The 26,328-nt window shown below is 37.8% G+C and overlaps 1 protein-coding gene and 1 long non-coding RNA gene across 7 annotated transcripts; one reads left to right on the top strand and one right to left on the bottom strand.

Moving 5' to 3' along the window:
- Positions 1–19: 19 nt before the first annotated feature.
- ARRDC3 (arrestin domain containing 3) lies at positions 20–14,772 on the bottom strand. Of its 3 annotated transcripts, XM_004420371.3 has the most exons (8): positions 14,252–14,772; positions 10,209–10,290; positions 8,200–8,347; positions 7,070–7,172; positions 6,466–6,722; positions 5,967–6,129; positions 5,537–5,691; positions 20–2,795 (listed from the first exon to the last, which is right to left on the bottom strand). In XM_004420371.3, the coding sequence occupies exons 1-8, from the start codon at positions 14,529–14,531 to the stop codon at positions 2,739–2,741; spliced, it is 1,245 nt and encodes a 414-aa protein (XP_004420428.1). In that variant the 5' UTR covers positions 14,532–14,772; the 3' UTR covers positions 20–2,738. The 3 variants fall into 3 exon arrangements, with proteins under 3 accessions (XP_004420428.1, XP_087286180.1, XP_087286179.1); XM_087430054.1 differs by lacking the exons at positions 8,200–8,347; positions 14,252–14,772 and adding an exon at positions 10,945–11,649; XM_087430053.1 differs by lacking the exon at positions 20–2,795 and having other exon boundaries at positions 5,543–5,729.
- Positions 14,773–15,240: 468 nt separating this feature from the next.
- On the top strand, positions 15,241–25,994 carry LOC147917341 (uncharacterized). Of its 4 annotated transcripts, XR_015552013.1 has the most exons (6): positions 15,241–15,480; positions 18,681–18,716; positions 21,199–21,278; positions 21,592–21,954; positions 22,833–22,903; positions 25,757–25,994. It is a non-coding gene; the product is annotated as an uncharacterized LOC147917341 (long non-coding RNA). The 4 variants fall into 4 exon arrangements; XR_015552015.1 differs by lacking the exon at positions 21,592–21,954 and having other exon boundaries at positions 25,754–25,994; XR_015552011.1 differs by having other exon boundaries at positions 21,592–22,903.
- Positions 25,995–26,328: the final 334 nt, after the last annotated feature.

Below are 26,328 nucleotides of genomic sequence, written 5' to 3'. Positions count from 1 at the left end.
CAAATAAATCTCCAAACAATTTTACAAAAAAGAAAAAAAACAAAACACTTTATTTTCCACAAGGAGGAGCAATAGGAAAAATTAAATCATTTCCCACATATTGTTTTCTTAAAACAGAGCCTACAAGGACATATTCAGCACCAAATAAAGGAAAAAAAGAGAGAAATTACAAACAGCCATAGAATATAATCTATAAAGCAAACATTTAATATTGCACTTTGTTTTGCTAACATTTTGGATTTCCCTTTCCCTAATTGAAAAATCAGGAATCTATCTTGAATACTGGAATACAACTGTGAACCTCACATCTTATGTCAGAAATTGACCAATATTTAGAAAAGTGTAAAGTAATGCCTCTAAATAAGAAAGTAACGAAATACTTTAATAGGAAAAATAAAACTTTATTTGATAAAGTTTTATATATTTAAAATTTTATCACATTTTATTTTGTGACCCAGTGCCAATTATCAGAATATTGGTCATTCTTGCTTCATGTGTTATTTATAAGAGTATATGGTGATAAGTATTCCAATGCTATGCATATCAACAATTGTTCCCTAGTCAGTTAGACATAAGAAGAGAGAAAAGAAAAGGGATTTTCTGACAATCCCGCCCCCCCCCAACAAAAACAAAACCACCAAATGCCCTTTATGCCAAATATTCCATTAGCTTCTTTTGAGGGAGACATTCACAAAATGATTTAACAACAATAAAAAAATATTTCACCCCCATTTCCTTATTATCTAGTATTAGTTTGCTACGGGAGCCCAAACCCTTTATCCGAATCACTTAAAACGCGATTCATTTTTACACTGGGCTTTCTTCACCCTGTCAGCATTTTACAAACATGAATTGTCTTCCATGTTTTCTTAAAGGCCACTTATGGAAAAGCCTATTTGTTTTGTATGAAGCTTTAAGACAGTATTTAACCAGGCCAAGCACCAAGCCAGAGTTACTATTACTTTCAGCCACTTCATTAACTGTGGGGTTAAAAGGCAAGACAGATGTTAACACCCATTTCACACATATGTTGCAACATCAGAGATGCTGATTTTCGTTAAAAACATCAAAGCTGAATTCCTTTTAAAGAAGACAATCAGTACACTTGGTACTTTGGAAAACGCAGTTGTATGTAAGTGTCATCATGAATGCTGGTATATTTGTTATATTTGTATGAGCCAACTGTAATTTATCTTTTAATATAAAATATAATGTACTGATGTGATCATTCTTTCTATCTTATCTATACATACTTAAAGTGAGTGATTTCTCATGTTTAGCAAAATGTTCTTTAGGTAATGGAAAAAAAATACTTTCATTTAAAAAAAAAAATCACAAAAATATAAAAGTTATTACTCCAGCACACATTCTAGTATTTGTAATTTTGAAGTTACACACTTTTAGAATAAACTTGGATTTTCAAGCTCTATCAAGCTTGAGCAAGACAGGAAATATATAAATTGAGTTCTCTAACCATAACCTGAACATATATATATTCCTGCTCATTAAAACACTCCACACAACAGCAAAAATGATTTCCAACATATGTGTTTTGGAGGTAATTAAGTAACTCTGTATAAAAATAAATGCACTTTCTCCTCCTCTCCAGTGACTGGAAAATTTCCATACCTTTAAAATAATAAAAATAACAGTAATTTTTAAGAGCAACAGCCCTTAACTCTTTGCTGGTGCCTGCCATACTGCCCTTCTTTACTCCATTCTTAGCTCTGCTAGTTTCTTCTTATATGTAATGATAAAAAGGGAATGCGGGTGGGTTATCACTTTTGTGTATGTCCCTTTTCCAAATTTCCCTCTCCAAAAAGCCAACCAAACAAACAAACAAAAAAATAACTCAACAGTGCAACAAAACACAAATAGCATTCCAACAGTTTGGCAAGTGATGCGTTCACCTGAGATTAAGTGATTTTAGGCAGTCAGTAACAAATTGCTGCTTTGCTCTAATAGTAGAAAGGCAACAAATTCTTAAAAGAAACGAAGAAGGTGTACAATCTTGACAAAGTCTCTTATTAGCTTCCTCCTCTTATCTCTTTTCCCATGTATCTGTTGCGTATCTACTACAGTAGGCTGCAAAACATACAGCAAGAAGGATTGGCTTGAAGGCATTTGATGTTTGTAAAGAAATCCACAATAGGATCCAAGCGGAAGAGGTGATACATGGTCAGCCTAGAAGGACAATTCTGAGCATGTGCAGACGCAGGTCAAGTCCAGGCTATATTAAATAAAAAAAAAATGTCAGTGCGTTTTTTTCATGTTAAAGTTTTTTCAAAGCTTTCTTTTGTTCCTTGTTGTGCTGACCACAAACAAGTTTTAGAAGAGTATCAAGAGTCTGGCATAAATGGAAAAAAAAAAAGCTGTAGTGACATTGAACTGCACAATGTAAGCATTGAGCATGTGCAAATTTTCAAATCAGAAGGAAATCATCCCTCTTTACAACGTGATGTCTTGACACGTATGACCATAGGCTAAGAAGACTGCTCTTAGTATGTGCCAGTTTTAAAGGACAAAAGCTTAGATCTTCAAGCATGTTGGAGCAGTCCCAGAAAGGTTGCTGTAGGCTTCTAAAGCATGATCACTGGTTGTTTCGTGTATCTGCCATTTTTCTGGGCAAAAGCAATTCCACTTCCTCTGAAAACGTGTCTCCAAGATACTTCTCTGTCCTCAGCCAGGAAGAGATACAGTTCGGAACCCACATCGACTTGATTTAACCAAGTGTTCCTTCAACGAGAGGGGCAGGATGGTCTATCATCTGCTGACTGATCAGGATTTGGATCAATCTACAAAGAAAAGAGAAAAAAAATTACAAAGTTATTTGCTAAAGTCTAGCAAGAATGCAGCAAATGACTAAGATTTTGAGTACTAGTTGAGAAATGTAATCAGAAAGAACATACACAGCTTCTATGGGGTGGAATGCTACTACTATTATCTATAAGGTGCCTGACTTTCAATTACTAGATTAACAATAAAATTTATAAAGGTATGCCTGAATAGTTCTTTTTCACAAAAGCTAATGGTAAAATTTTATCAGAGAATGAAGTTTTACTCAGCACTTAGCAGTACTTAAGACTCAAATACATGATGGAGAACATTTTCATAGCAATGGTCTCCTTTTGTAAAGTATCCCTTTCATCCTTTCACAGAGAAGTCAACTCAGCTCTTCTCTGGGCTTTGGGAAGAACGCAGTTGTGTAAACAATGTTCTTGTTGCTTATGTGAGGTAATAACTCATGGATGTAAAACCCCAGAGACAGCCTAGTAATAGTGTGTATCAAGAAATAGCAATGCTGACTCTACAGGCTTCCCACCTTCTCTCTCTCTGAAGTCACTTTCATTTGCACATACACTTAACAAAAGTAAATACATTTCAGTTGCTTCTCAGGTACAAAGAGAATGGGCACAGGAAGGCAAACTGTTGGGTTTAATGAATTTCTTTTGCTGAAAGATCTTTTGGACAAGACCCATTTACTTGAATTTAAATGGGGACAATCCAAAGTACCTCAGAAACTTTAAGTAAACACATTTTTGAAGGAAAAAAAGCCAAATAACTTTTCTTTCTTTTAATGACTATCCTTTAAAGAAAAAAAAGAATTTAAGATAGCTTTAATATAACCTAGAACTTTTTCTCCTCTATGGGGCTAGATGTTAATTAAATCAGACCCTGAACCAATTTAGGGTTTTAAAAGTTTTTAATTCTCTTAATTATCTTGAGTTCATTTAAAAGGAGGTAGAATTTTACGAGAAATTGCTTAAAAGTGGATACTTCATTTGCCATTCTTTTAAAACGCACGTTGGACAGCCAGGAAGCGTCCAGAAATGAGTGACTTAATAAGCAAGACAGAATAAAAATGCAGTAACAAAATCTGTAATATGTAGGAAAACATTTTTAGCATCTAATGGACAATTGTATCAATTGGGATTGTGGGGTAGAAAAATCACATCTCATCAAGAATTTGCCGAATAGGGCTGGCCCCGTGGCTTAGCGGTTAAGTGCGCGCGCTCCGCTACTGGTGGCCCAGGTTCACATCCCGGGCGTGCACCGACGCACCGCTTCTCTGGCCATGCTGAGGTGGCGTCCCACATACAGCAACTAGAAGGATGTGCAACTATGACATACAACTATCTACTGGGGCTTTGGGGAAACACAAAAAAGGAGGAGGATTGGCAATAGATGTTAGCTTAGAGCCAGTCTTCCTCAGCAAAAAGAGGAAGATTAGCATGGATGTTAGCTCAGGGCTGATGTTCCTCACCAAAAAAAAAAAAAAAAAAAAAAAAGAATTTGCAGAATAGATTCTGAACATCCTATAATCAATGAATAAAGTGGATCTCATATTAACCACATTCAAAGGAAAATTGACTCTTCCAGTCACAGTATTGGGTGCAGGGGAAAAGCAATTTGTTGAAGAGTGAAAACAATCCCTTTTATGTCTTATTTGGGAGTAATATTTCATTGTAAAATAGCTGCCTCAACTATACTAACCAAAAGGAAAAAGCTATATATACATGTACGTATTCTGAAATTGCTGGATGTCCCCCCAGCTCCTTGCCTTTGTACCTGCTGTTCCTCCTGCCTGGACTATCCTGCCTTTTGAGGACTACTTGTTCTTCAAGATTCAGCTTAACAATCACCTTTCTCAGGGATGCCTCTCCTGATTCCCAAGGCCCAATAAGCTGCTCCTCAAATGAACTGCACATTCTTATCACACTGTTATGTAATATTTTGCTTCTAAAGTTTGTTTTTCTCACCAGTCTGTGAGCTTCTCTCAAGTAAGGGTCATGTTTTATTCACATAAGTGCTTAGCCGTCATCAATGTGAGAAGAACAAAAATAATCTAACAGTGTAGGCATGTTGTTTAAGATGTTATTGCAAATATGTTATTTTCCCCTATGGCTGAGAATGTTAAAATATGCAAGAATTAAATTGGAAAAGGATGATGAATAAGATAAATTCTATCTATTTAATCAATGCTTGCAAAATGCCAGTTCTACTGAATACATTAAAATATGAATTATTCAGGGCTGGCCCGGTGGTGCAAGCAGTTAAGGGCGAGCACTCTGCTGCGGTGGCCCGGGGTTCCCTGGTTCGGATCCCGGGCGCGCACCACGCACTGCTTGTCAAGCCATGCTGTGGCGGTGTCCCATATAAAGTGGAGGAAGATGGGCATGGATGTTAGCCCAGGGTCAGTCTTCCTCATCAAAAAGAGGAGGATTGGCAGATGTTAGCTCAGAGCCGATCTTCCTTCAATAAATAAATAAATAAATAAATAAAATATGAATTATTCCTTTAACTAGCATTTTGCAAGCATAAAGTTAGATCATCACCTTTATTTCCCCAATAACGTTAAGTGAACAGTCCTATTTCTGGGTTAAAGTGAGTAAATACTGACAACCCTAATCTAACTCTTAATCTGTCGTTCTACATTATTTTTCTATTTATATCACACTTATCAAAACTTAAAAAGTCTGCAATGCTATTTCCCAAGAAAGACAGCTCATTTCATACTTGAGGAGTTGACACTTACCTCTGAATAAAGAGGTGGAGGCAAAAACCGAAACTCCTGGATATATGCCAACAGTGGTCCTTGAAGCGCTCTCTCAAAGTCATCACAAGCACTCACCGGTGCAAGATTGTTCCGCCTTTGTTCCTCTGTTACCACTTCTGCATAGCTGGGTGGTGCTGAAGGAAAAAGATACACGCAATTCGAACAGCATGTTCTTATGCATGTCAAAATACACAGAATAGTAGGTATTAAAAAGGAATGTCAAGGTAAAATAATAATTATTTGTTTTGCGATCAAAACTAGGGGGATGTATGTTTTAAATACAACATTAGGGGCACATCTACTCTCTTCCGGTACAGACAAAAGTTTATCTAATCATGAAATATAAGAAGCAAAATTATGTTCTTGAAAATAATAAGAGATTAAGCTTAGATAAGTATTAGCAAATTACCTTCAGGTCTTTCAGGCAGGGATAAACCAAGCCAGTTCATATTCATGCTGCACTGACTGCTTACACTTGAGGTTCTGCTACCAAATGGATGTAGAGGAATGGTACCGATGACAAGCGGCAAATTAAGAAATAAATCCATAGCTCCAGGAATATCCACATATACCTAAATATTGAAAGGAGACATTAAGTTTAGGATCCTAAGTACTAGTTTCTTTTTTAAAACTAATAACCCAATTTTAATGTTATTTGAGGCCCTCATTTACTTCACTTTTCACTTATATACAGATGATATAAGAAAAGTTTCTCCATTATGTACAATACTATACGGTACACATTTACATGTAAGGTAAAATTAGTAATTATAATTCAAACTATATAAAGATTTATATATATCAAACATGGAATATAAAATTCAAACCCTCGATGTAGGATAAAATGATATCCTCATGACTTTATGACTTAAACAAAACAACCAAAAAACCCTTAAATCTATACATACCATTAGTGAATATTCCACACGGATTATACTACAGTCGAGGATGGAGGGAGAAACTGGTGGAATTTTCAGCAACTTGCCATTCCACGTCTCTGTCTTTCCAGACGATAATGACTCCCCACGCAAGTTAGCCACAAGCTGTTTTACCTCCTTCATTTTCCCTTTGGCATAGAAGGCCTGTGTTTGGTAAATGGCTGCCTTTGGCACCACCATTCGGGAAGAGCAGTTCTCAATCTCAGCAAATATCTGAATTGATTCACCTGGAGGGAAAAAAACGTATCTACTGTTAAACAAACAAACAAAAACCCCCAAAACAAATGTAGACTCTTAGGCTCAAGTTTGAAAGTTCAATGGACTACATGGATGAAAAGCTGTCCTAAGAATGCCAAGTAACTTCAAGTGATAAAAAAGAACTACTCATCTACAGTACCCACCTAAAAAAGGAGACTACATTCCAATTTACGAAAGGAGACTGTGTAAGCACGGTTTATGTTATTTTACCAAAGAACACTGTATTGTGTTTGCATTTAGCAGAAATATTGTAAATGTACACACAAAAGCTAAGTGAAGAGAGAGAATTTTTTGTGGGAATCCACCTCATACATACCTGGGGTATAGCCCTTCCTTTCAATTTTGGCACTTAAGGATATTGGGCCTGAGGTACAGAACCAGCAACAGAGAGTCTTTTCTTTTGTGCCTGCTTGGGGTGACTGTAAGAAATAAAATTAGAGAAAAAAGATCAATGCACGAGTTGGGACGCTAATAGGATGTTTTAAAAATACAATCCAAAATTCTTGGAGAATTTAAAATTAAAAGCGGTGTTGCATTTTTCTGTATTCAAATATCCTTTTTTTGTTGTTTTCTTAAACTAACCAATGGCTTCTGAATTATACTATTATTTCTGTCTCTATATAAGTTTCCATTCATTAAAGAAAAAAGGGTACAGGGCTTAACACCATATTCCACAAACAGTTTTAGCCCACACTATTTACATATACAATAATTAAAAATTAACCAAACAAAAAAAAAAACCCTTTCCACATTCCATTTAAACTGCCTTAAAAAAAAAGGCAGCTTGGAAAATAATTTGGTTATAATCACAAATGTTAACATCTTTTTCTGAGAATGTAAAAATCAATATGCAAAAGAGAGAAAACTGCTCATTTTTAAGATTCATTCTTATTTGCTTAAAGATGTTATCATTTGTTTAAACCAAATAATATTTTTGAAGCCAAATTTGAATCTTGTGAAAAAATGCAATTAAGAAAGATGTCTTTTAAAACAGAATTAAGTTTTTTCATGAAAGTGAAATCTTCCCATCATTTGACAACTATCCCTATATTGGAATAATGCAATGCAGTACAAATTTTAGATTATGATATTTTCAAGTTAAGTGATAATGTCTTATAATAATTGATACTGCTGTTCCTCTTACACTAAAATTATCCGGGGAACAGATCTATTTTTTGTTACTGCTGTTACCTTCTGAGTAAGAGATATTTCATACCATATAATGGTCTTTCTTTTAGAATTTACTTCAAGTTATTATAGTATCAGAAAATATGAGCATATTCTTCAATAATTTGCATGCTCTTGACTGGTTTTTTTTTTTAATTAGTATTTATGGAATTTAAAAATAAAACTATTTTAAAATTATGAAGATTGCATAGTTTAGGCGATTGTTCTTTAGTATTTATATGCCCAAAACAAAGAATGAAGAACTCAGTCAATTCTTACCAGTAATGAAGGAGTGTTGATATCTATATGCTCAAAGACTGTAAATTCCTTCTTTAATTTTACTGGTAGAAGCCAAGGCCTGTGCAATTCGGCTTTCACCCAATAGCGCACACTGCCATGTCGGCCTTCGAATGAGGTAGCAAGTGGTCTGTGCAGAATATAAAGGTCAATATATTAATCGTATACCTCTTTCTAATAATTATACAGTAGGTCATTATAAAAGTGTTACTATATTGTACTGTTTATATATCAATGAGGTATCAAACATATAATTTTTTAAATTTCCAAAGGGATACGTCATTGGGGAAGAAACCTTCTGTTTCCAATAACAATAGATAATAGTTAAATATTATAGAAATTTTTCTTAAAAAAAGCCAGAAGAATACAATCTCTTTAAACTAAGAAGAGGCTACTTTTAATGCTGGTGGCAAAATTACGAAAGTTTAGAATTGGGCAAGTCAAGAATTTAATTTCAAGATAAAGTTAAGAATGGTTTAACTATGTCTATTGAGAAATTCTAGACACTGGTTAAACATTCAGACCAAATTCCCTACAGTGTCCCACTTTTCATTAGCTAGGAATTATTATCTCTTTTTATAGCAACTAATTAAGAAGGTCTAGAAAAGGCCTAGAATAGTTATAGTTTCAAAATTTTCACATTTCATAAAGTCCACTGAAACTCTAAAAAACTGCTTTTACATTTCCCAGTTTATTCACATTCTAACTTTTTTTGGCCATGTTTTCTAACTTTATAGCTTAAAAAGAAAAAAAAAAAAACCATTTCTATTGACTTGTATGAAGAGAATCAGAACTGTTTTTATTAAAATCTCCCAGATTTTATTACTTTTGGAAGGTTTTATTTTAGTGAATTTAGACTTTTTTTCATAATTTCATTATAAAAATGTCCAATGTTCAGTTATTTCCAAGGTAGACTGCTACCTTAGATTCATGAGTAGTATGTTTTTACAATTTTTTTTTGCATTTTAAACTCCTGCATTAACTTGTATAGCACAGAGAAATAAAATGCAGTATTTATGTTAGCCTTCTACAATTTATTTTAAATGACTCTGGTTTACAGACAGAATTTTTTAAAAACATATTAAATTACCTCCATCCTTTGAAAATACTCAGGCCCAGTATTAGCCTTATTGTATTCACAGACTTAAAATATTTCTCTCAGAAAGTAGATTAGATTAGGGCATTATATTCAAAATCATGTTCAAATAAAATGGTAAATGAAATACTCTGAAAAATACCATTTATGAACTCTATTCACATATAACAACTCAAGTAATAGAATTAACAAAAATACAGTATAATGTACAATTGGCACTTGATAAATTCTTTTGTAAGTTTATCTTCCAGAACAGTGGGCACAAGCGCTGCTTTGCATGTTTTAGTATCTGCTAAAGGCATTATTTAAAAAAATTTTTGTATACTCTCTTAACAATCTGTTACCACATTAAAAATCTATCACTTTCCTTCTTCCCTTCATTCTCGATTCCAAGCCTTCTGTTAAGGTTTCTCTGACGGATGTTCCCTCTCAAGTCCAGGTCATAATATCTCGTGTGCCCATCTCAACAGCTCTTTGCACAGAAGTTACTGAATTCACACCAAAAGAACATCACTTCTAAAGTTAGAATATTCCTAATTATTTTTTAGAATATTCCTAATTATTTTTACCTTCTTAGCTAATGCTAACTGATGATAAACTAAGCATTTATTAAATGCTTACTATTTGACTAGCACCTTCCAATTCACTCATTTTAAATGAAACTACTCAAGTTAAAAAAACTCCATCAATCTTGAGTACTAAGAATTGAGCTTTGCTTTCCGTAATTTTGCCACAACAGATTAAAAAATAGCTTCTCTTTTAGTATATTGTTTTCCTCTAGCAAGTTTCAGTAATGAAAAGGGTTTTTTTTAAAACTAAAAATATTTAAATTTAGAATCCTTAATTTTAAAAGAATGGATGTTTATGAAAAGTGCCTATTACTTATAATACTTACGTCTGTGGAAGCTCGAAGCTGAATGCATACTCATGCCTTCCTGAATGAATAGTGTTGAAGCCTTCTTCCGAATTATCATCATCTAAAACAAACGAAGAGAGAAAACAAAAAACTTATTAAAACTGGACACCCTCCCCTGAGTGGCATACCTGTAAAGCTACTCGTATAATAATTAAGGCCACAGCTTTGGAGCCTGAGAGATCTGAGTTCTAATTCCAACTTCATCACTTCCTCCAGGTAAAATAGTCTTCAGTTGCTGCCTCTGTAAAATGGGGATAATTAATACTTATACCCCATGGACGATTTTTTAATGGAAAATGACCCAAACTGTAAACCACCTGTATCTAATACAGTATATGCTCAACAAAAGATTCAGATCTCAAATCTCATATGAAGATATTACCTTTGTCTCAAACGGTTTACTTAAATTTACCATATTAAGACTATATCCATAATGAAAACTTTTCATGTAAATGTAAAAGGTTTTTTTTAGGTTTTTTAAACTGACATTGGTTTTGATAGAAATGTGAATGTTACAATTCTAAAACCATTAGAAAACTTTGTCAAATAGATGTTGGAGTTAAAAAAAAGGAACAGTGATTTTAATGTCAGTTTCATAGCTAAAAATAAAAATTCTCTCTTGAACCTAAAATGACAACACCCAGTCTGTCCTAGCAACAGCTAAAAATTTGCTTATATAAAAAATCTATCTTAGATTTAAAAGGTGCCTGCTTACCGGGAAACACTGTGCCACATCCTTGAAAAATAAAAAGTCTAATTAGGTTGTTTCCAATTGCTAGAAAAAAGGGGAGGACCTTTCATTTTGTATCAATTTCTTTTGGTCACTGGTTACTTTCTTAGTGTCTCCAAAATAAATATATTAACGAAAATGTGGGAGAGGATTCTGGATTCTTAAAATTTTTTTTTTCTTTTTAGCGTTCTGACTAGATAATATAACTACACAAATGTCTTATTTATGTAGTTTTCTCGGTGTAGACACCTTTATCATCAACCATGAGGACGAGTAACTGACATTACCATTTAACTTTGCCCTCACCAAAGAAGTGAACAGACACAAAAACGTGATGTTTCCCTTAAATCAAAGGAGAAAAGGAAAAAAAAAGCGCCTCCATGGGATACTTTTATTCAAAAACCATGGTGATTGACTTTTATCTCAGTCCTGTTTTCCTCGTCCCCTGTGCAGATCCTCCGAATGGATTTCAGCACCAAAAGCCGCCTGGTGAGTTGGGGGCCATTTAAATCCGCTCCCCTCGAAGGCGCCCAAACTTTGCCTCCCTTTCCCTTTCTTTGCTCCTCGCTCCGTTTTTGTGCCAGCTCAGCAGTCTCATTGAAGCGAGCGGCGGCGGCCCCGCCGTGGTAAACAAGTGCCGGGCTGTCAATCAAGAACTAGACCGGAGCAGGAGAGGACCGGCCTAAACCGGCGCGAGCAGATCCCAGCCGGCCCGCCCGCGCGCCGCCGCCGCCGCCGCCGCCGCGCGCCCCGCTATACATACGGCATACGTCGCGCGGCGCTCGCGCTCGCGCCCGCGCAGCCTAGCCTGCTGCACTGGGGGCGGGGCCGCCGCGGCGCAGCGCTTCCGCTTTACACGCCCCAGCCGGTGACCGGTTCTATCTGGCTCGGGCCACCCTGACACCTTTCCAGTTGCGGCGAGGGAAACTGGGGCGGTGAGGGGGGAGGGCAGAGCCCCAGGAAACAATGGGGAGGGGGCAGGGGATACTCGCCGAGGCCCCCACCCAACTCTCCGTGTTAATACCACTTTTTCTTCCCCTCGTGGCAGCCTTTGCACTCTCCCCCCGCAGGTCAAATCAAGGTAGCCCGTCTGGTGACTACATAGGTCGGCAAACACGCTTTGTTTCCGCTAAGAGGAAACCAAGCGTTCACAGAAGCTACCTGACGCCTTCCACCCGAACAGGAACGGGGTCCTGCTGACCCTGCCCACCCAAGTTCCCTCTGAATAGGACTGCAAGCTCAAGTTGCAACCAGGGCCATTGGGCACCTGTAAGGCCTGCTGGAGCTTCTGCCCTTTATGCTGTTGGAACTTGAACTGGTTTCTTTCGGGGGCCCCAAGGGGGCGACAGAACGTTCTGTGACATGAGCCCCCGGCGCACCCCGAAGCCCGGGGAGTGACGCGAGTCGGGCGGCGGAGGCAGCTCTGGAGGGACCTTTACCGGCGCACGCCGGTTCCAAGCCTCGCCCCAGCCGGCGCAAGCCCACTCTCCCCACCCGCCCGCGCCCAATCCAATCAGAGCCTGGCATCGCCTTAGCAACAGGCTAACAAACCCGGCTCCGCCTATCGCCGGGCCCGGGGCGGGGTCTCGGGAACCAGGCTAGTTTGAGAGGTCCCAGTTTTAAGTCATTGAAACTATTCCAGTCTACGAGCTCGTCCACGCTTTGCAGGGGTTGAGGGGCATCTCGTAGGGTATGGGGCACGGAGTTTTCTTTACCATGAAATCACGGAGAAACTAATGAAATTGTGTTTGTGCCTATTAGTCGTTATTCTACTTTTACCCCGCTGCAAGCCTCAACTCCTTAGAAACCTTTGTTTCTCCTCAACCATTTTATAAAAAGCTGCAATGTCCAGAAATGGTCAAACACAAACTCATGTGTCTGCTTTTCAACAAACACCAGGACTGTCATTGGGCATTTACAGTTCTTATCGGTGTTACCGCTTGGTGAGATTAACCAGAAATTATTTTCAGGATGCAAATTACCTATATGTAACTGAAAACCAAACTAAAGAATTGATTTCATCTTAATATTTTAAAAAGTAACGCATTAATGCTGTAACTCAAAGCATCCTTCATTTTCTACACTTGCCTTAGTTCAATTAGCACTTCCTCATGGAGGTCTATTTTTTAATATAAAAAATAAGGTAAAATGTGCTCTACTCTGAAAAATCGTCAACATTTAAACTGAATACTGCATTAAAAAGGAGAAGCACAAAATTACATAACCAGTTTTAACATTATATTCTTCTTGGGCTAGGAATTAAGTCATCGCCACCACCTGACGCGTGTAACCAATCTGCTGAGAGCAGAACAAGCGCCCCTCCTCACCACCCCCCAGAACTGGTCCGAAACAGGATTGAACCGCTTCTAACAAAGGGTGGAAACTTAGAAAAACAAGCTTAGAGTCTTCTATATTTCCACAATGTAACCATTTAAACAATAGATTGAAAATCTCAGGACCCCTTCTCCCTTTGACAACCCTTTATCTCCTTTTTTTAAGCAAAAATCAAATCCAAGGTGCCGAATACTTTTTCAGTTCCATTTGACTGGCAAGGGTTTCATTGAATGCACGTTCCAAAGTTAGACATGATGCTCGGAAAAGAACATCACTGACCCTAAATGGCTTCTAAAACTGATTTGAAACATATCCTAATGATAGATACTGTCTTTTAAAATAGAGAGTGCTTGATGTAAATTTCTAAAGAAACTGGAAAGAATAGGGAAAAAACACGTGGGGTGTTGATACCATATGTCAAAATAAGCCACAGAAACCCTTCATATCAAAGAACAATGATCAATTCTTTAAAGACTTTTGCGTGTCAATATTAAAAATGAAATACACCTATTAACCCACTTAATGTCATCCCATTTCTTCACTGAAGCTTAGTTTTTAAGATCTAAGGTTGCAGAGTATAAGGAAAAAATCTAATATTGGACTACAGCTTTTAGCAATTCACTTGAAACCATATTAGTAAAACTACTGAATCGGATTTAAGCAGAATTTATAAGTAAGGTGCAAATGGATTGCAAGTGCGTATGGCACAGACCAAGCCGGGTATAGAGGTAGTTGGATTAAGTGCAGTTTGCAGTCACTTTGCAGATGCCTGCATGCATTACAGCTTAACACACGATGAATGTCAAGGAGAATCCAAATCTTCCAACTTTGCTAATCTTTATCAAACTGCTATCTATGTGTTATGCTGGAAGTAGAATTACATTAATTTAGAAAAACTGAAAAGGCACTCCCTCAAGGAAAACAGGTCTAATGATTTCTGAACAATATAAAAACTTACCTCTTTCGTGTCCAATTAAGATGTCTTTATGGTTGAAATATTCTACTTCTTCAGTGTAATTCTGTGTATAGGCAGTATTGGAGCCGGCGTTTCGAGATTCGGTCCAGCGTACTTTCGCATGTCCTCTTGCATGAATTTTAAGCGATTTTACTCTGATTTCCCCAGTAACTTCTAAATTCACCCTTCCTGAGACTGTATCCCCACTAGAATACACAGGGACATTGCTGTCATTGAGACAGTCAAAGCTTATTGTCAAACTCTTCACCTTTCCCAGCACCATGTTTATAACAAAATCTATAAAAATATAATGTAAGACAAAAAAAGTCAAGATCACATATAAAATGTGATCTTCACTTAACACTGATCGATGTCTTTGCCGTGCAAAAAGCTTGCAGGCAGGATCAGTGATTCTTTACAAATAGTTCATTGAGATTTCTTAAAAAGTCAGGGGAGCAGAGAGGCTGCTGCTCCGCGCTGCCGCTAGTCTCAGTGGTCTCCTTACAAAGACGGGCGGTTGGAGCCTGCCAGCTCACTTTAAGAGCAGCTTTGTGAAAAACAACCCCAGTGCGCATGCGCACGCGCCGCGGCTACTGCCCGCCCTCCCTGCGCGCCCCCTCCTGCGCCGGGCTCGCTCCCTCGCTCGCTCGCTCGCGGGTACAGTAGGTGTGCAGCTAGGGGAAGACGACACTGGGGCTGCCGGGAGGCTGAACCTGACTTCTCTGCATTGTGGGCTCCTATTGGTAGGCAGGCTACCGTAAACCCTCGACGTGCTTACCTGGAGCCCCTTACCGAGCACACTCGTGTGGAAAGAGGATGGCAGAGGGGGCCCTGGGGGAGAAGGGCTGAGTGGGGAGCTGTTCGCAAAGCCAAGTCGGGATGCACTGCGGGGTGAGCGGCCCGAAGCGTGCGTTACCGGCACTGCAGGGTTTTGCCCACTGCCTGGATGGGAGGAAGAAAAAGTGATGTGTGAAGAGAGATGGGGGTAGGGGAGAAACCGGTTGGGCAAGCGGCCGGTTGCTCAGCATAATCTAACGAATTTCCCAAGAAGATAATAAAAAGCAGACAAGAAATGATGTTCCGAGACAAGAGCATTCTTGGCTTGGTTCTTTTTTTTTTTTTTTTAAACTAGTATTTTGTAGGCAGGGTGGAAATGAACTCAGTCTACGGCAAAGGAACTTTCAAGAGAATACTGTACGGAGCAGGGAAGAGAAGCAAGTATAATTTGATCAGTAGGTTTTGTTTTCTCTTCCATCTCTTAGATAGCAGCGAAAAATAACCAAGTTGTTTGCATGATGACACCAGGGGAAAAAGAGGCTTGACCACTTCCTCGAAGGAAGAAAAAGCCTGTTTTTAAGACACCACCTACAGCTCCATTTGCAGGGTATGACATGATTACAACTCCTGTGTCCAGAGGATTAAGAATAGACTTTGCCCTAAAAAAGTCCCACCTTATAAAAGGCAGCGTGACGTAGTGCTTTAGCTGACATAATGTTTACAAGAAGATCGAAAAATCTTTGTTAGACATTAGTGAAGCGCATAAGATAGTTTTTAAAAAGCATGCTTTGATATATAAATAGGGCTTAATTCTATAAAACTTTAATTTTAATTTTCAGCCTTGGGCTGTTCCACGTAGTAATTCTCATAATCTTAAAGACAGGTACATTTGTCTCTATTGTGACTGTTTTGGTAACAAATGGCAATGCTTTCATAAAATATCAGACTGGGATTCAAGGCCTAGTAGCATAAATTTACCTAGATTTTTTGCGATCAAGAAAGCTGCTTATAAGAGAGAAATATAGAAACAAAAAAATGTGCATCTGGAACTATATAAACATAACCAAATACACTTTGGAAGATTTTTGGCTGTCCATGTCTAACACATTTTGGTTTCTCTTGTGCAGTATATTTGGATAGGTTGAACCTATGATTCACAATAAACTGAACTCATTGGTCTTGCTGTTTTTTGGGGGCGGGGGAAGAAACTAAATTTTATTTAGTTGGCTTTTAGTTGACAAGACAATATCTTGGACTCAACAGCGTAACATATGGAGTATAAGTGTGCAAACTATTTGTACAGTTAATGGGCAGGCCATTTAACTCAGAGTTTAGATGGTTATGCTCGAAACTATGAATTGTGTATTTGAGTGGGAAAAAATAGTCTTTTTTTTTTCCCCTCTTGGTTGACACCTGGTGGAAATTCTAGTTATTCAAGTACTTGGGATCTTGTACTAGCTTTGATCACAGATACTACTTGGGTTTTTTCGCCACCTAGTGGTAGAAGTGGTGAATTTGCTAAAATGTCAGCTTCTCAGCGTTAAGGTGGAATGATATTTATTAAGCATTGAAATAACATTGGGTAAGGAATAGATTTAAAAGTGCAGTGCCCAGTGAGGCCTTCATTACTAAATTTGTTTTAAATTATTAAAGGCTGGTGAACAATGGCTTAATTCTTTAGAATGTTTGTAAAATTTCTCCAGTTGGAATATAACTTATTTCTGAAAAAATAAGAATCAGTTATTTAAATAAACTAGAATTGCATTTAACCAAAAAGAACCCTAACATATTTACTTGTGGTTTAGAAAACTGTTGTAGCACATGAAATGCTTAATTCCGGTCACTATATTACATTATTCCTTCTGTTTGAAGTTTTTAGGATATTATAAATGATTGTCTTTATTATTTATTTTGCTGTTTCTCTTTATTGTCCTTTTACTGTGTCTTCCTAAACACTTTAGTAACTGACAAGTTGCCAAGAAATTCTTATCCCTATCATTTTTGCTTAAGATCCTACTCACCCTAATTATCACATTTCTTCTCTCTGGATGTGGTCACATGACTATTTCTAAATAGTCTAAACTTGAGTTTACTTGCTTCATTTTGTTTTCCTCCTCCTATTTATTCCAACTATGAAAACACCAGAAACAAACAACAAGCAAAAAACTGGCACCTCTAAAGCCACGTTTATGTTTTTATTTCTAAAAGAAAAAAAAACCTTTCGACTAAATTTTGAATGTTTTCTCTCAACTTTTATAGCCTCCCCTTTTCAAGACTCCCTGTCTAAATACACCCTTCAGACAGCTTGAAATGCCATACTGTAGCTGTTATTTAGGGCTTCTGGACTTGCTTCACTAGGCCCTTATTGTATTTTGCATTAAATTTAAATATTCATCTTTACCAGCAATGCTCTTTCCTCCTGCACCGCAGCCTACATTTCGTATGCGGTCTCCTCCTCCTCATCTGCTAACTCTCTATACTTCTGTCAAGTACATCTTCTGTCCCCTTTGTTAGCTTGTCTCACTGTTGCCAATGTGCAGTTACATGCTGCTTTCTGTGCCCAGAACATCATCCCACTGCTGTTATCTCCTCTCCCTTCTTCTAAGCCCTCCACTGGATTTAGTTGGCGCAACTGAATAAAATTCCAACTAGGCAGAATAACCAGCTTCCCCTCCCCCTTTTTATATCTTCTTCAAGGCTTTAATAGGAATCTCTTTTTATGGTATTTGTTTCTTGGATTTTAAATTCAATGGCTGTTCCAGCTTGCTGTATAAAGGTTTAAACTCAGTCTCAAGAACTCTGTCAAAAACTGAAAAATGATAATCGCTATCAAGATATTTAATATTGAGGTAATATGTCAAAATTTCTGGGGCCTGGCCCCGCGGCGTAGCGGTTAAGTGCACGGGCTCTGCTGCTGGCGGCCCGGGTCCGGATCCTGGGAGCGCACCTATGCACCGCTTCTCCCGCCATGCTGTGGCGGCGTCCCGTATAGAGTGGAGGAAGATGGGCACAGATGTTAGCCCAGGGCCTGTCTTTCTCAGCTAAAAAAGAGGAGGATTGGCGTGAATATTAGCTCAGGGCTGACCTTCCTCACACACGCACAGAAAAAAACAAACAACAACATTCCTGCCAAGTCTGGAGTTTTTCCTCATATCAAAATGCTCAATATTGTTATAAAACAGAGCAAGCCATCTCAACTGCAAGTTTTGGTGTGTGGTTGTAAGACAAACCATACCAGCAGTCAGAATCTGTTTCTTAAAGAAAAATATGAAATCCTTGCTTAATTCTTCTTTTAACTAACACCTGACAGGCTTCAGTGCTGTAGAACTAAGGGAGGTTTTGTTTGTGTTTCTTTTTGTGAGGAAGACCAGCCCTGAGCTAATATCCATGGCAATCCTCCTCTTTTTTGCTGAGGAAGACTGGCCCTGGGCTAACATCTCTGCCCATCTTCCTCCACTTTATATGGGATGCCGCCACAGCATAGCCTGACAAGCAGTGCATTGGTGCGCGCCCGGGATCCAAGCCTGGGCTGCCAGCAGCGGAGCGTGTGCACTTAACCGCTACGCCATGGGGCTGGCTCCTGTGTGTTTGTTTTTTGTCTTAATTTTGTATTTCAAGATTTTGTAACTCTGACTTAACTCTTTAATATCTTCAGAATGCAACAAATTTGACATTGGTGTGGAGATTGGAGGTAAGATTTGCTATAATATTAGCAAAATGAATGAGATTTTTTTATTTGATAGTTAATTATATGGTATGTTTATTACATTCTTCATATTTAATAGACATTTAAATGTTGTGGATTTCATGATAAAATTCAGTATCAAATTTGGTTTCTGTCTCCCTCATTAAGAAATAGTGTGATAGGGCCGGCCCCGTGGCTTAGTGGTTAAGTGCACTTGCTCCGCTACTGGCGGCCCGGGTTCTGATCCCTGGTGCGCACCGACGCACTGCTTCTCCGGCCATGCTGAGGCTGCATCCCACATACAGCAACTAGAAGGATGTGCAGCTATGACATACAACTATCTACTGGGGCTTTGGGCGGGGGGGGGGAAGGAGGAGGATTGGCAATGGATGTTAGCTCAGAGCCGATCTTCCTCAGCAAAAAGAGGAGGATTAGCATGGATGTTAGCTCAAGGCTGATCTTCCTCACAAAAAAAAAAAAAAAAAAAAGGAAATAGTGTGATATGTGTTATGTGAACGCCATTTAATCTTTTATTTTTGATTTCTTGATTTAAAATAAAATCATCTATAATTCTACTCTCCACCCAGAGAGACTACTGTTAACATTTTGGTAAATTTCCATCTAGATGTACAACTAAGAAAGAAAAGCATTGCCAGTTAAGCTATGACAGTGCTTCTTATCAAGTAGAATTTTTGGAACAACAGATTTGGTTAGTGGCTCCAAGGGATAATCTCTTGAATGAATTTGTAACACTGAGGGCCTGCTAAGTTAGATGAGTTGGTAAAGTTTGTTCATCCACGCTCAAGTGGCATCCGGCCTACAAGAAGGATCAGAAATGCTAAATTTCTTTTCTGAACTATTTTATGACTTTTGACCAGACATAACTTTATGTGATGAGGGTGAAAAAAAATTGAATTATAATAACTAATATTTTTTGATGGATGTTGAGTTTTAGTGGCAAAGTGTAATAGAAAGGAACCAGTTCTCAGTTTTTTACATCAAATTCATGTGTGGCTAACTGGAATTTCGTATTTGATATCTTACTTGGAGAATGTTGCTCTTCCAATCATCTACATTTTCTCTCTTGATGAAGATGATTATTATGAATGATTTAAAAAACTCAAAACTTGTTATTTACTGCCACTACCTTCTCAATACTGTTTAATGGAAGCATTTTTCAAGGGTCTGCCACCTAAGGTTAGTTTTATTTACTGTTGTTAATTATTATCCTTATGTTATCATAACTTAAAAATTATAGGAGAGAATTATTGCTTCTCCCCCAGCTGTAATCAGCTAGTATCTTTCCTGTTATTGGGGCATTTTACTTGCTACCACATTGAAGAAGTAGCTACGATGAAGGAAGTATTTGTCAGGGAAAAGCTGTGAGGAGCAGCGGCAATTTAAGCTTAAAAGTTTGCTGAGGACTCACTGCCTCCAGAATTCTAAGTGTTTCAAATGACCTTTCGTTTCAGGGTCAGGAAACACGTTAGGTGATCCCAAACCGTAAAATCACACATCTTGTCTATGGCCTAGTAAATTCACATGTGGATCATCAGCAATTTGTTTTATAGTTGTTGTTTTTGTGACATACAAGTCTTTTTAGTTCCTGTATAAAGTACTTAATCAATACATTTAAGTGGAAACATGAGGCAACTGAAATTTTCTACCCCACACTGATGTAACGTTTTTGTAGTCGTATATGAATGTCAAATTATTTTGCTGCAGAAAATCAGATGGAAAGAAATTTAATGCTTTAATATTTTGGACTTGGAAACATATATGAAGGGTTTTATGGGCATGAAGATATACGTGCTGTTGGAAAGATACACAAAGTGAGGTATCCAAAGTGAGGAACAGAATTAGATCATGAATAATTTACAAATTAAAATAATATAGTCTGTCTTGGTCTTTAGAAAGTGGGAGTGGTATTGTGGTAAAGCCAAAATAATTTTGTAAGATGTGGGTTAAAAATAAATTTTGGAATCTAGAGTAGACACCATTTTACCTAACAGTTCTAATGTCTAAATTATATCTTGTACACTCTTAGAAATAAGAAACAGTTTGTTTCTACCAGTGGGCCACTAGAATAGGGCGAAGTCTTTTAACTTTAGTTTTTCGTTTATTGGTATTATTATTTGCTCTTATTTGGATCTGTTTTGGTGAAACCTGGTAGAAGCCCTGAGAAAAGTGAATGTATGGGGAGAAACTGAGCTTCAGCCCTGCCCTCTCCCTTAGATCTTTCTGCGAATGAAGAGGAAAGAGGAAAGAACCTTTCAGAAAGAGTCACTTGATAGACAAGTGGCCAATGAGAGATTGTGGCGGGGGAAAGACTGATTGTAAAATCGAGTCGTGATCCTAAAGAGGATAATGTGGGCAGGAACAAAAGGCTAGACTGTTATTCTGTTCCTAGCACTAGCCTTTCTGATCTTCACAAACCTCAATGATTTTGTGTTCTAATCACATTGTTTTTTTCTGTCTGTCTCTGCAGTGATGTTCATGCCAAATGAAATGAAATATTGGCCACTGGCTCGGAGACAGTTGTGGCCAGTAGTTGGAGAACAAAGCTGGGTAGGTGAACTGCATAAAAATCACTGAAACCTGGGTAAGAAAGACCTATCGGAGAGTGGTGTGAGAGTGAAGGGCAAGACATCTGTCCCCTGGTGGATGTGAGGACAGAGGAGGATGAAAGGAGAGTTGTGGTGGACAGATAGTCCAGAGATGCCTCAGCGGTCAGGCTCACATTCAGAGAGTGGACGTGGCGCAGGCATGTCTGGTAATGGCAGGAAGTCAATCCCTCTGGGTTGGGAAGCCTGGCTGATAACAGAAGATGGGGGTGGGGGGGGCAGCATTGGTGGGATGAAGCAGTATTTTTCTCTTATAGGTGTATAGGACATGCATACACTGGCCAAGAAATCCCAAAACCCCCGGGTTGTACGCTGAGTAGGGTGTGTGTGTGTGAGCAAGAGATCATCGTTATAACAACTGGAATACTAGCATATTTTGCGGCAGCCACTGTGCTTTTTACTCATTACGTTATTTGGTCCTCTTAACAGCCCCATGAGGTAAATACTATTATATCCATTTTATAAACAAGGAAATAAGCTTCGAATGATAAAGTAACTTGCCCGATCTCGTACAGTTGGTACCAGGTGGTGCGGGTATTGGAACCTGTGCTCTTAATCACTAGGCCACACTGCAAGCAAGTTGGGAGCTTATTAATCAACACCTCCTCCAAGAAGTCTCGGTAACCATCCTCCCTTCCCCTAGTTAGGATTATGTGTTTCTCTTCTGTGTTCACAGCACCTTTTAAAACCCTATTCCTTAACAATCTTCTATGTGGTTTGTACGCTTATTGTCTCTTCCATGACACAGCCTGTCAAGGGCATTGTCCTGTCTCATCTAGTACTCGTGTGTTAGTCATTTTATATCTGCAGCACTCAGCATAGTGCCTGGCACATAATACACACTCAATAAATGTTTATTGATTTGTGATAAATTGATAATGGAATGTTATCTTTAAGCAAGTTTCCATTGTGAGACTGTAGAATCTTTTGGGAAGTTATTCCAGATAACCACATGAAACCACGTGAGACCGATGAATTAAAAATGAGATTTAGGGGCCGGCCAGGTGGTGCAAGTGGTTAAGTGCACGGGCTCCACTGCAGTGGCCCGGGGTTCGCAGGTTCGGATCCCGGGCGTGCACCGACGCACTGCTTGTCAAGCCATGCTGTGGCGGCATCCCATATAAAGTAGAGGAAGATGGACATGGATGTTAGCCCAGGGCCAGTCTTCCTCAGCAGAAAGAGGAGGATTGGCAGATGTTAGCTCAGGGCCGATCTTCCTCAGAGAAAAAATAAGTAAATAAAATAAAATAAAATAAAAATGAGATTTAAGTTCAAACTGTCGTTTAATAAATGTATGCTGATTGCCACCAGGTCATCGTCATGATGTATTGCCCAATCCCAGTTAAAGTTAATAAGGATTACTTTATTTTTGCTAAAATAAAGTTTTATGGTTGTAAAGTAATAATCATATTAAAAATACATATGTCCCCTTTCAACATTCTTTTACTTATATTACATTTGGTATATTACTTGCAACTGATGAACAAATATCTTCCAGCCTGCGTTTGATTGCTTAGGAAAAATGCAGTTTCGTACCAGAGAGCAAAATACCTGACTATGAGAATTTGGGTAAGTTAAATGAAACTTGCAATATTGTTTATCTGTATTTTTAATATAGTTTTATAGCTGACATTTAGTAAAGTATTGTGAATGGATTTACAGGTAGGTAATAGAACAGTTTATTTCAAAGGTCTTGATTATATAATATTTTATTTGCTATATATATTGAGATTATGTATAGGTGATATCACTCGTAGAAATTAAAGTCACTAAAAACATTTTTGAAGAAAAACATTTCTTCATTCATAGGTTTGGTAAATTCACCAATTGGGTATATGAAACCCTGGTCACTAAAAATATATATTATCTTAAAATTATTTTACATATATTTTTAAATATATATATATTTTTTATTATTATTTTTTAAAATTTATTTTTGTTTTTGGTGAGGAAGATTCACCCTAAGCTAACATCTCTTGCCAGTCTTCCTCTTTCTGCTTGAGGAAGATTGGCCCTGAACTAACATCTGTGTCGATCTTTCTCTATTTTGTATATGGGAGGCCACCACAGCATGGCTTAATGAGCTGTGTGTAGGTCCGCACCCGGGATCCGAACCCATGAACCACGGGCCGCCGAAGCAGAGTACGAGAACTTAACCACTACAGCACTGGACTGGCCCTATTTTTTATTTTTAAAAACAATGAAGTAATTACATGGGAAATAATTCAATATTTGCTGTGGAGAAGCAAATTTTTGTGGATTTATGAATGGAAATAAGATGTAACATTCTGGATACTTGCAAGATATCAGAAAGCATGAGCAATGGTCAGTGCTGTGGATTAAATTTGTTTGTATAAATTTAACCCCTGAAAAGGTGAATTAATTTTCCTTTAATAATGAAAAGAAAAGCTCTAGGGATATGTTTAGTGTATTATTTTACATACTTTACTAAACAAAGGAGATCTATGAGAAAATCGTACAATTTCAAAGGTAAAACATGATAGTTAAATTTAGAGAAAGAGTGTGGTCAATGAGTAGAAATGTACAATCATGTAATTCTAAATTTTTACTTCCGGAAGCCAGAATGTTTAGCTTAAAATTTATAAAAGAAACACAATATAAGATAGAGAGCTAGAAAATATCCACATATATTTTTCTTCACATTATTAGCCTCAAAAGAGCTTTAAATGTATCATATACAACGTTCAGTCTGTCAACGTGGGGCCCAAATTAGTTGAATTGTTATTCTTATTTACAATAGGGCTTTCTTTCCCAAAATAATGTTTAGTTATTAATAAACAACTATTTAAATGATAGAAAACATTGTTTTCCACAAATTTATACATTTGGCCCTAATTGTTTTGTACTATGTTAAAAGTATATTTTCTTATAAATATACTATGTTTGCTGTACAGTATATATGTAGAATTTACTGTGGGGACTTGTATGTGTTTACTCACTAGGACAGGGAGGAAAGAAATAGTCCATGCCTGAGCACTGTTAACAGTTCCTGGTATTATCTCATTTCCCAGAAGATAACTTTATGTAAGAATATGTGTTTTCTTTAAAACAGGAAATAAATACAATTAAAAAGAACTCTATCATGGAGAGACTTGTTATATTTGTGTTAAGAAGAAACAATGTCTAACTCTACTTGCTTTATAAATAGGGTACATAAAACAAAATCAAAAGATTAGGTATGAAAAGAAGATAATTTTAAGGAACTCTAAAAGAAAAAAATACATTTGACTATTTACATGATTCTTAAAATATAAAATGATGACGATGGTAGGCTAAGCTCTTTATATGTTTGTATCATTTGGTCTTAGCAATAATGCAATTATCCTCATTTTACAGATGGGGAAACCGAGGCTTAGAAAGGTTGTGTAGCTTGCTCAAGGTCACACCCTAAGTATGGCAGAGTTACCTTTATAGAATTTACATTTTATGGGCCGGCCCCGTGGCTTGGCGGTTAAGTGCGCACGCTCGGCTGCTGGCGGCCCGGGTTTGGATCCCCGGCGCGCACTGAGGCACCGCTTCTCCGGCCATGCTGAGGCTGCGTCCCACGTAGAGCAACTAGAAGGATGCACAACTATGACATACAACTATCTACTGGGGCTTTGGGGGGAAAAAGGAGGAGGATTGGCAATAGATGTTAGCTCAGAGCTGATCTTCCTCAGCAAAAAGAGGAGGATTAGCATGGTTGTTAGCTCAGGGCTGATCTTCCTCACAAAAAAAAAAAAAAGAGGGGAGTATAAACAGTTACAATAGAGATATGTGTTCCATAGATGTTGTTACTCATAAGGTTAGTATAGTGGTAAGGAACATCTAGCAAAGGTAATGAGTCTTGATCCAGTGCTCAGGCAGAGCCTTCCCAGAAGAGTTGAGATTCACTAGAGAGGAGAAGGAAATCGAGGGAGTGTTTAATGATCAATCTAGAGAAGTAAACAGAGTCCAGATTGTCAGAACCTTATAGCTAGTGGGAACGTATACTTGATTGTCCTGGTTGGGACACTTTTGAGAGTGAAAAGGAGGCTGATAATAATTGTGTTGGTACAACAGAAATAAAAACTCTTCTGGGAAAACCAGGATGTATGGCAATGTAAGGAGTCTGAACTTTATTCTAGGAGGAATCAAGAACACTGAAGTGTTTTTAAGAATAATGTGATCAGATTTGTGTTTTAGAATAACTCAGACTGATGTGTGGAAAGTGGATTGGAGGAGACTTGGAGACTATTTTAGGAGGCTGTTTCAGTAACACAGGAGAGTGGGATGGTGGCCAGAATTGTGTAGTATCAGAGAGGGTAGAGAGAAATGGATAAGTTCAAGAGATATTTAGGATATAGAATCACTAGAACTTGGTGTATGCTTGGTTATGGGTACAGAGGGGACATATTAATTGGATGTATTTTGTGATAGAAGGAAGGGGAGTCAACGATGACACTGGATTTCTGGCTTAGGCAACTTGATGAGTGAATGGTGGAGCCATTCACTGAGATGAAGAACATGGAAAAGAGTGAAGATGATGATGAATTTGTTCATTTTTAATTTTTTTGATTTTTAAAATTTTGAGACAATAAAAAATTTATAGAAAATTTGAAGTTACAGTACACAGACCTTTTTTTCCTGAACCATTTGAAAGTAATTTGCCAGTATGATGTTCCACCACCCCGAATACTTTACTTGTATTTCCTACAAATAAGGACATTTGCCTACGTAACCATAATACAACCATGAAAATCAAGTTATTGACATTGTACATTACTACCATCTAATCTTCAAATCCCAATCAAGTTTCGCCAGTTGTCTCAATACTGTCTTTTAGAGCAAAAAGATACAGTTCAGAATCACTTGTTGCATGTAGTTGTCATGACTCTTTAGCCTCCTTCAGCTGGGAGCACCAATTTTGAAAATTACAGACCAGTTACTTTATGGAATGTACCCCTGGGTTTTCCACCCAGGGTTCTGAGAGAGAATTAAGCCCTAACATTCTA

This window comes from Ceratotherium simum, chromosome 4 (genome assembly GCF_057802395.1).
Source record: "Ceratotherium simum simum isolate JZ-2026a chromosome 4, ASM5780239v1, whole genome shotgun sequence".
NCBI classification, from domain to species: domain Eukaryota; kingdom Metazoa; phylum Chordata; class Mammalia; order Perissodactyla; family Rhinocerotidae; genus Ceratotherium; species Ceratotherium simum.
This window is presented reverse-complemented; position numbering and strand designations above follow the sequence as displayed.

Excerpts from the sequence above, each read along its gene's own strand:
- ARRDC3 (XM_004420371.3), bottom strand. The coding sequence starts at position 14,531 with ATGGTGCTGGGAAAGGTGAAGAGTTTGACAATAAGCTTTGACTGTCTC. Across the intron at positions 10,291-14,251 it reads CTTAATTGGACACGAAAGAG|ATGATGATAATTCGGAAGAA; the intron begins GTAAGTTTTTAT and ends CGTTTGTTTTAG. Across the intron at positions 7,173-8,199 it reads TCAACACTCCTTCATTACTG|TCACCCCAAGCAGGCACAAA; the intron begins GTAAGAATTGAC and ends TATTTCTTACAG.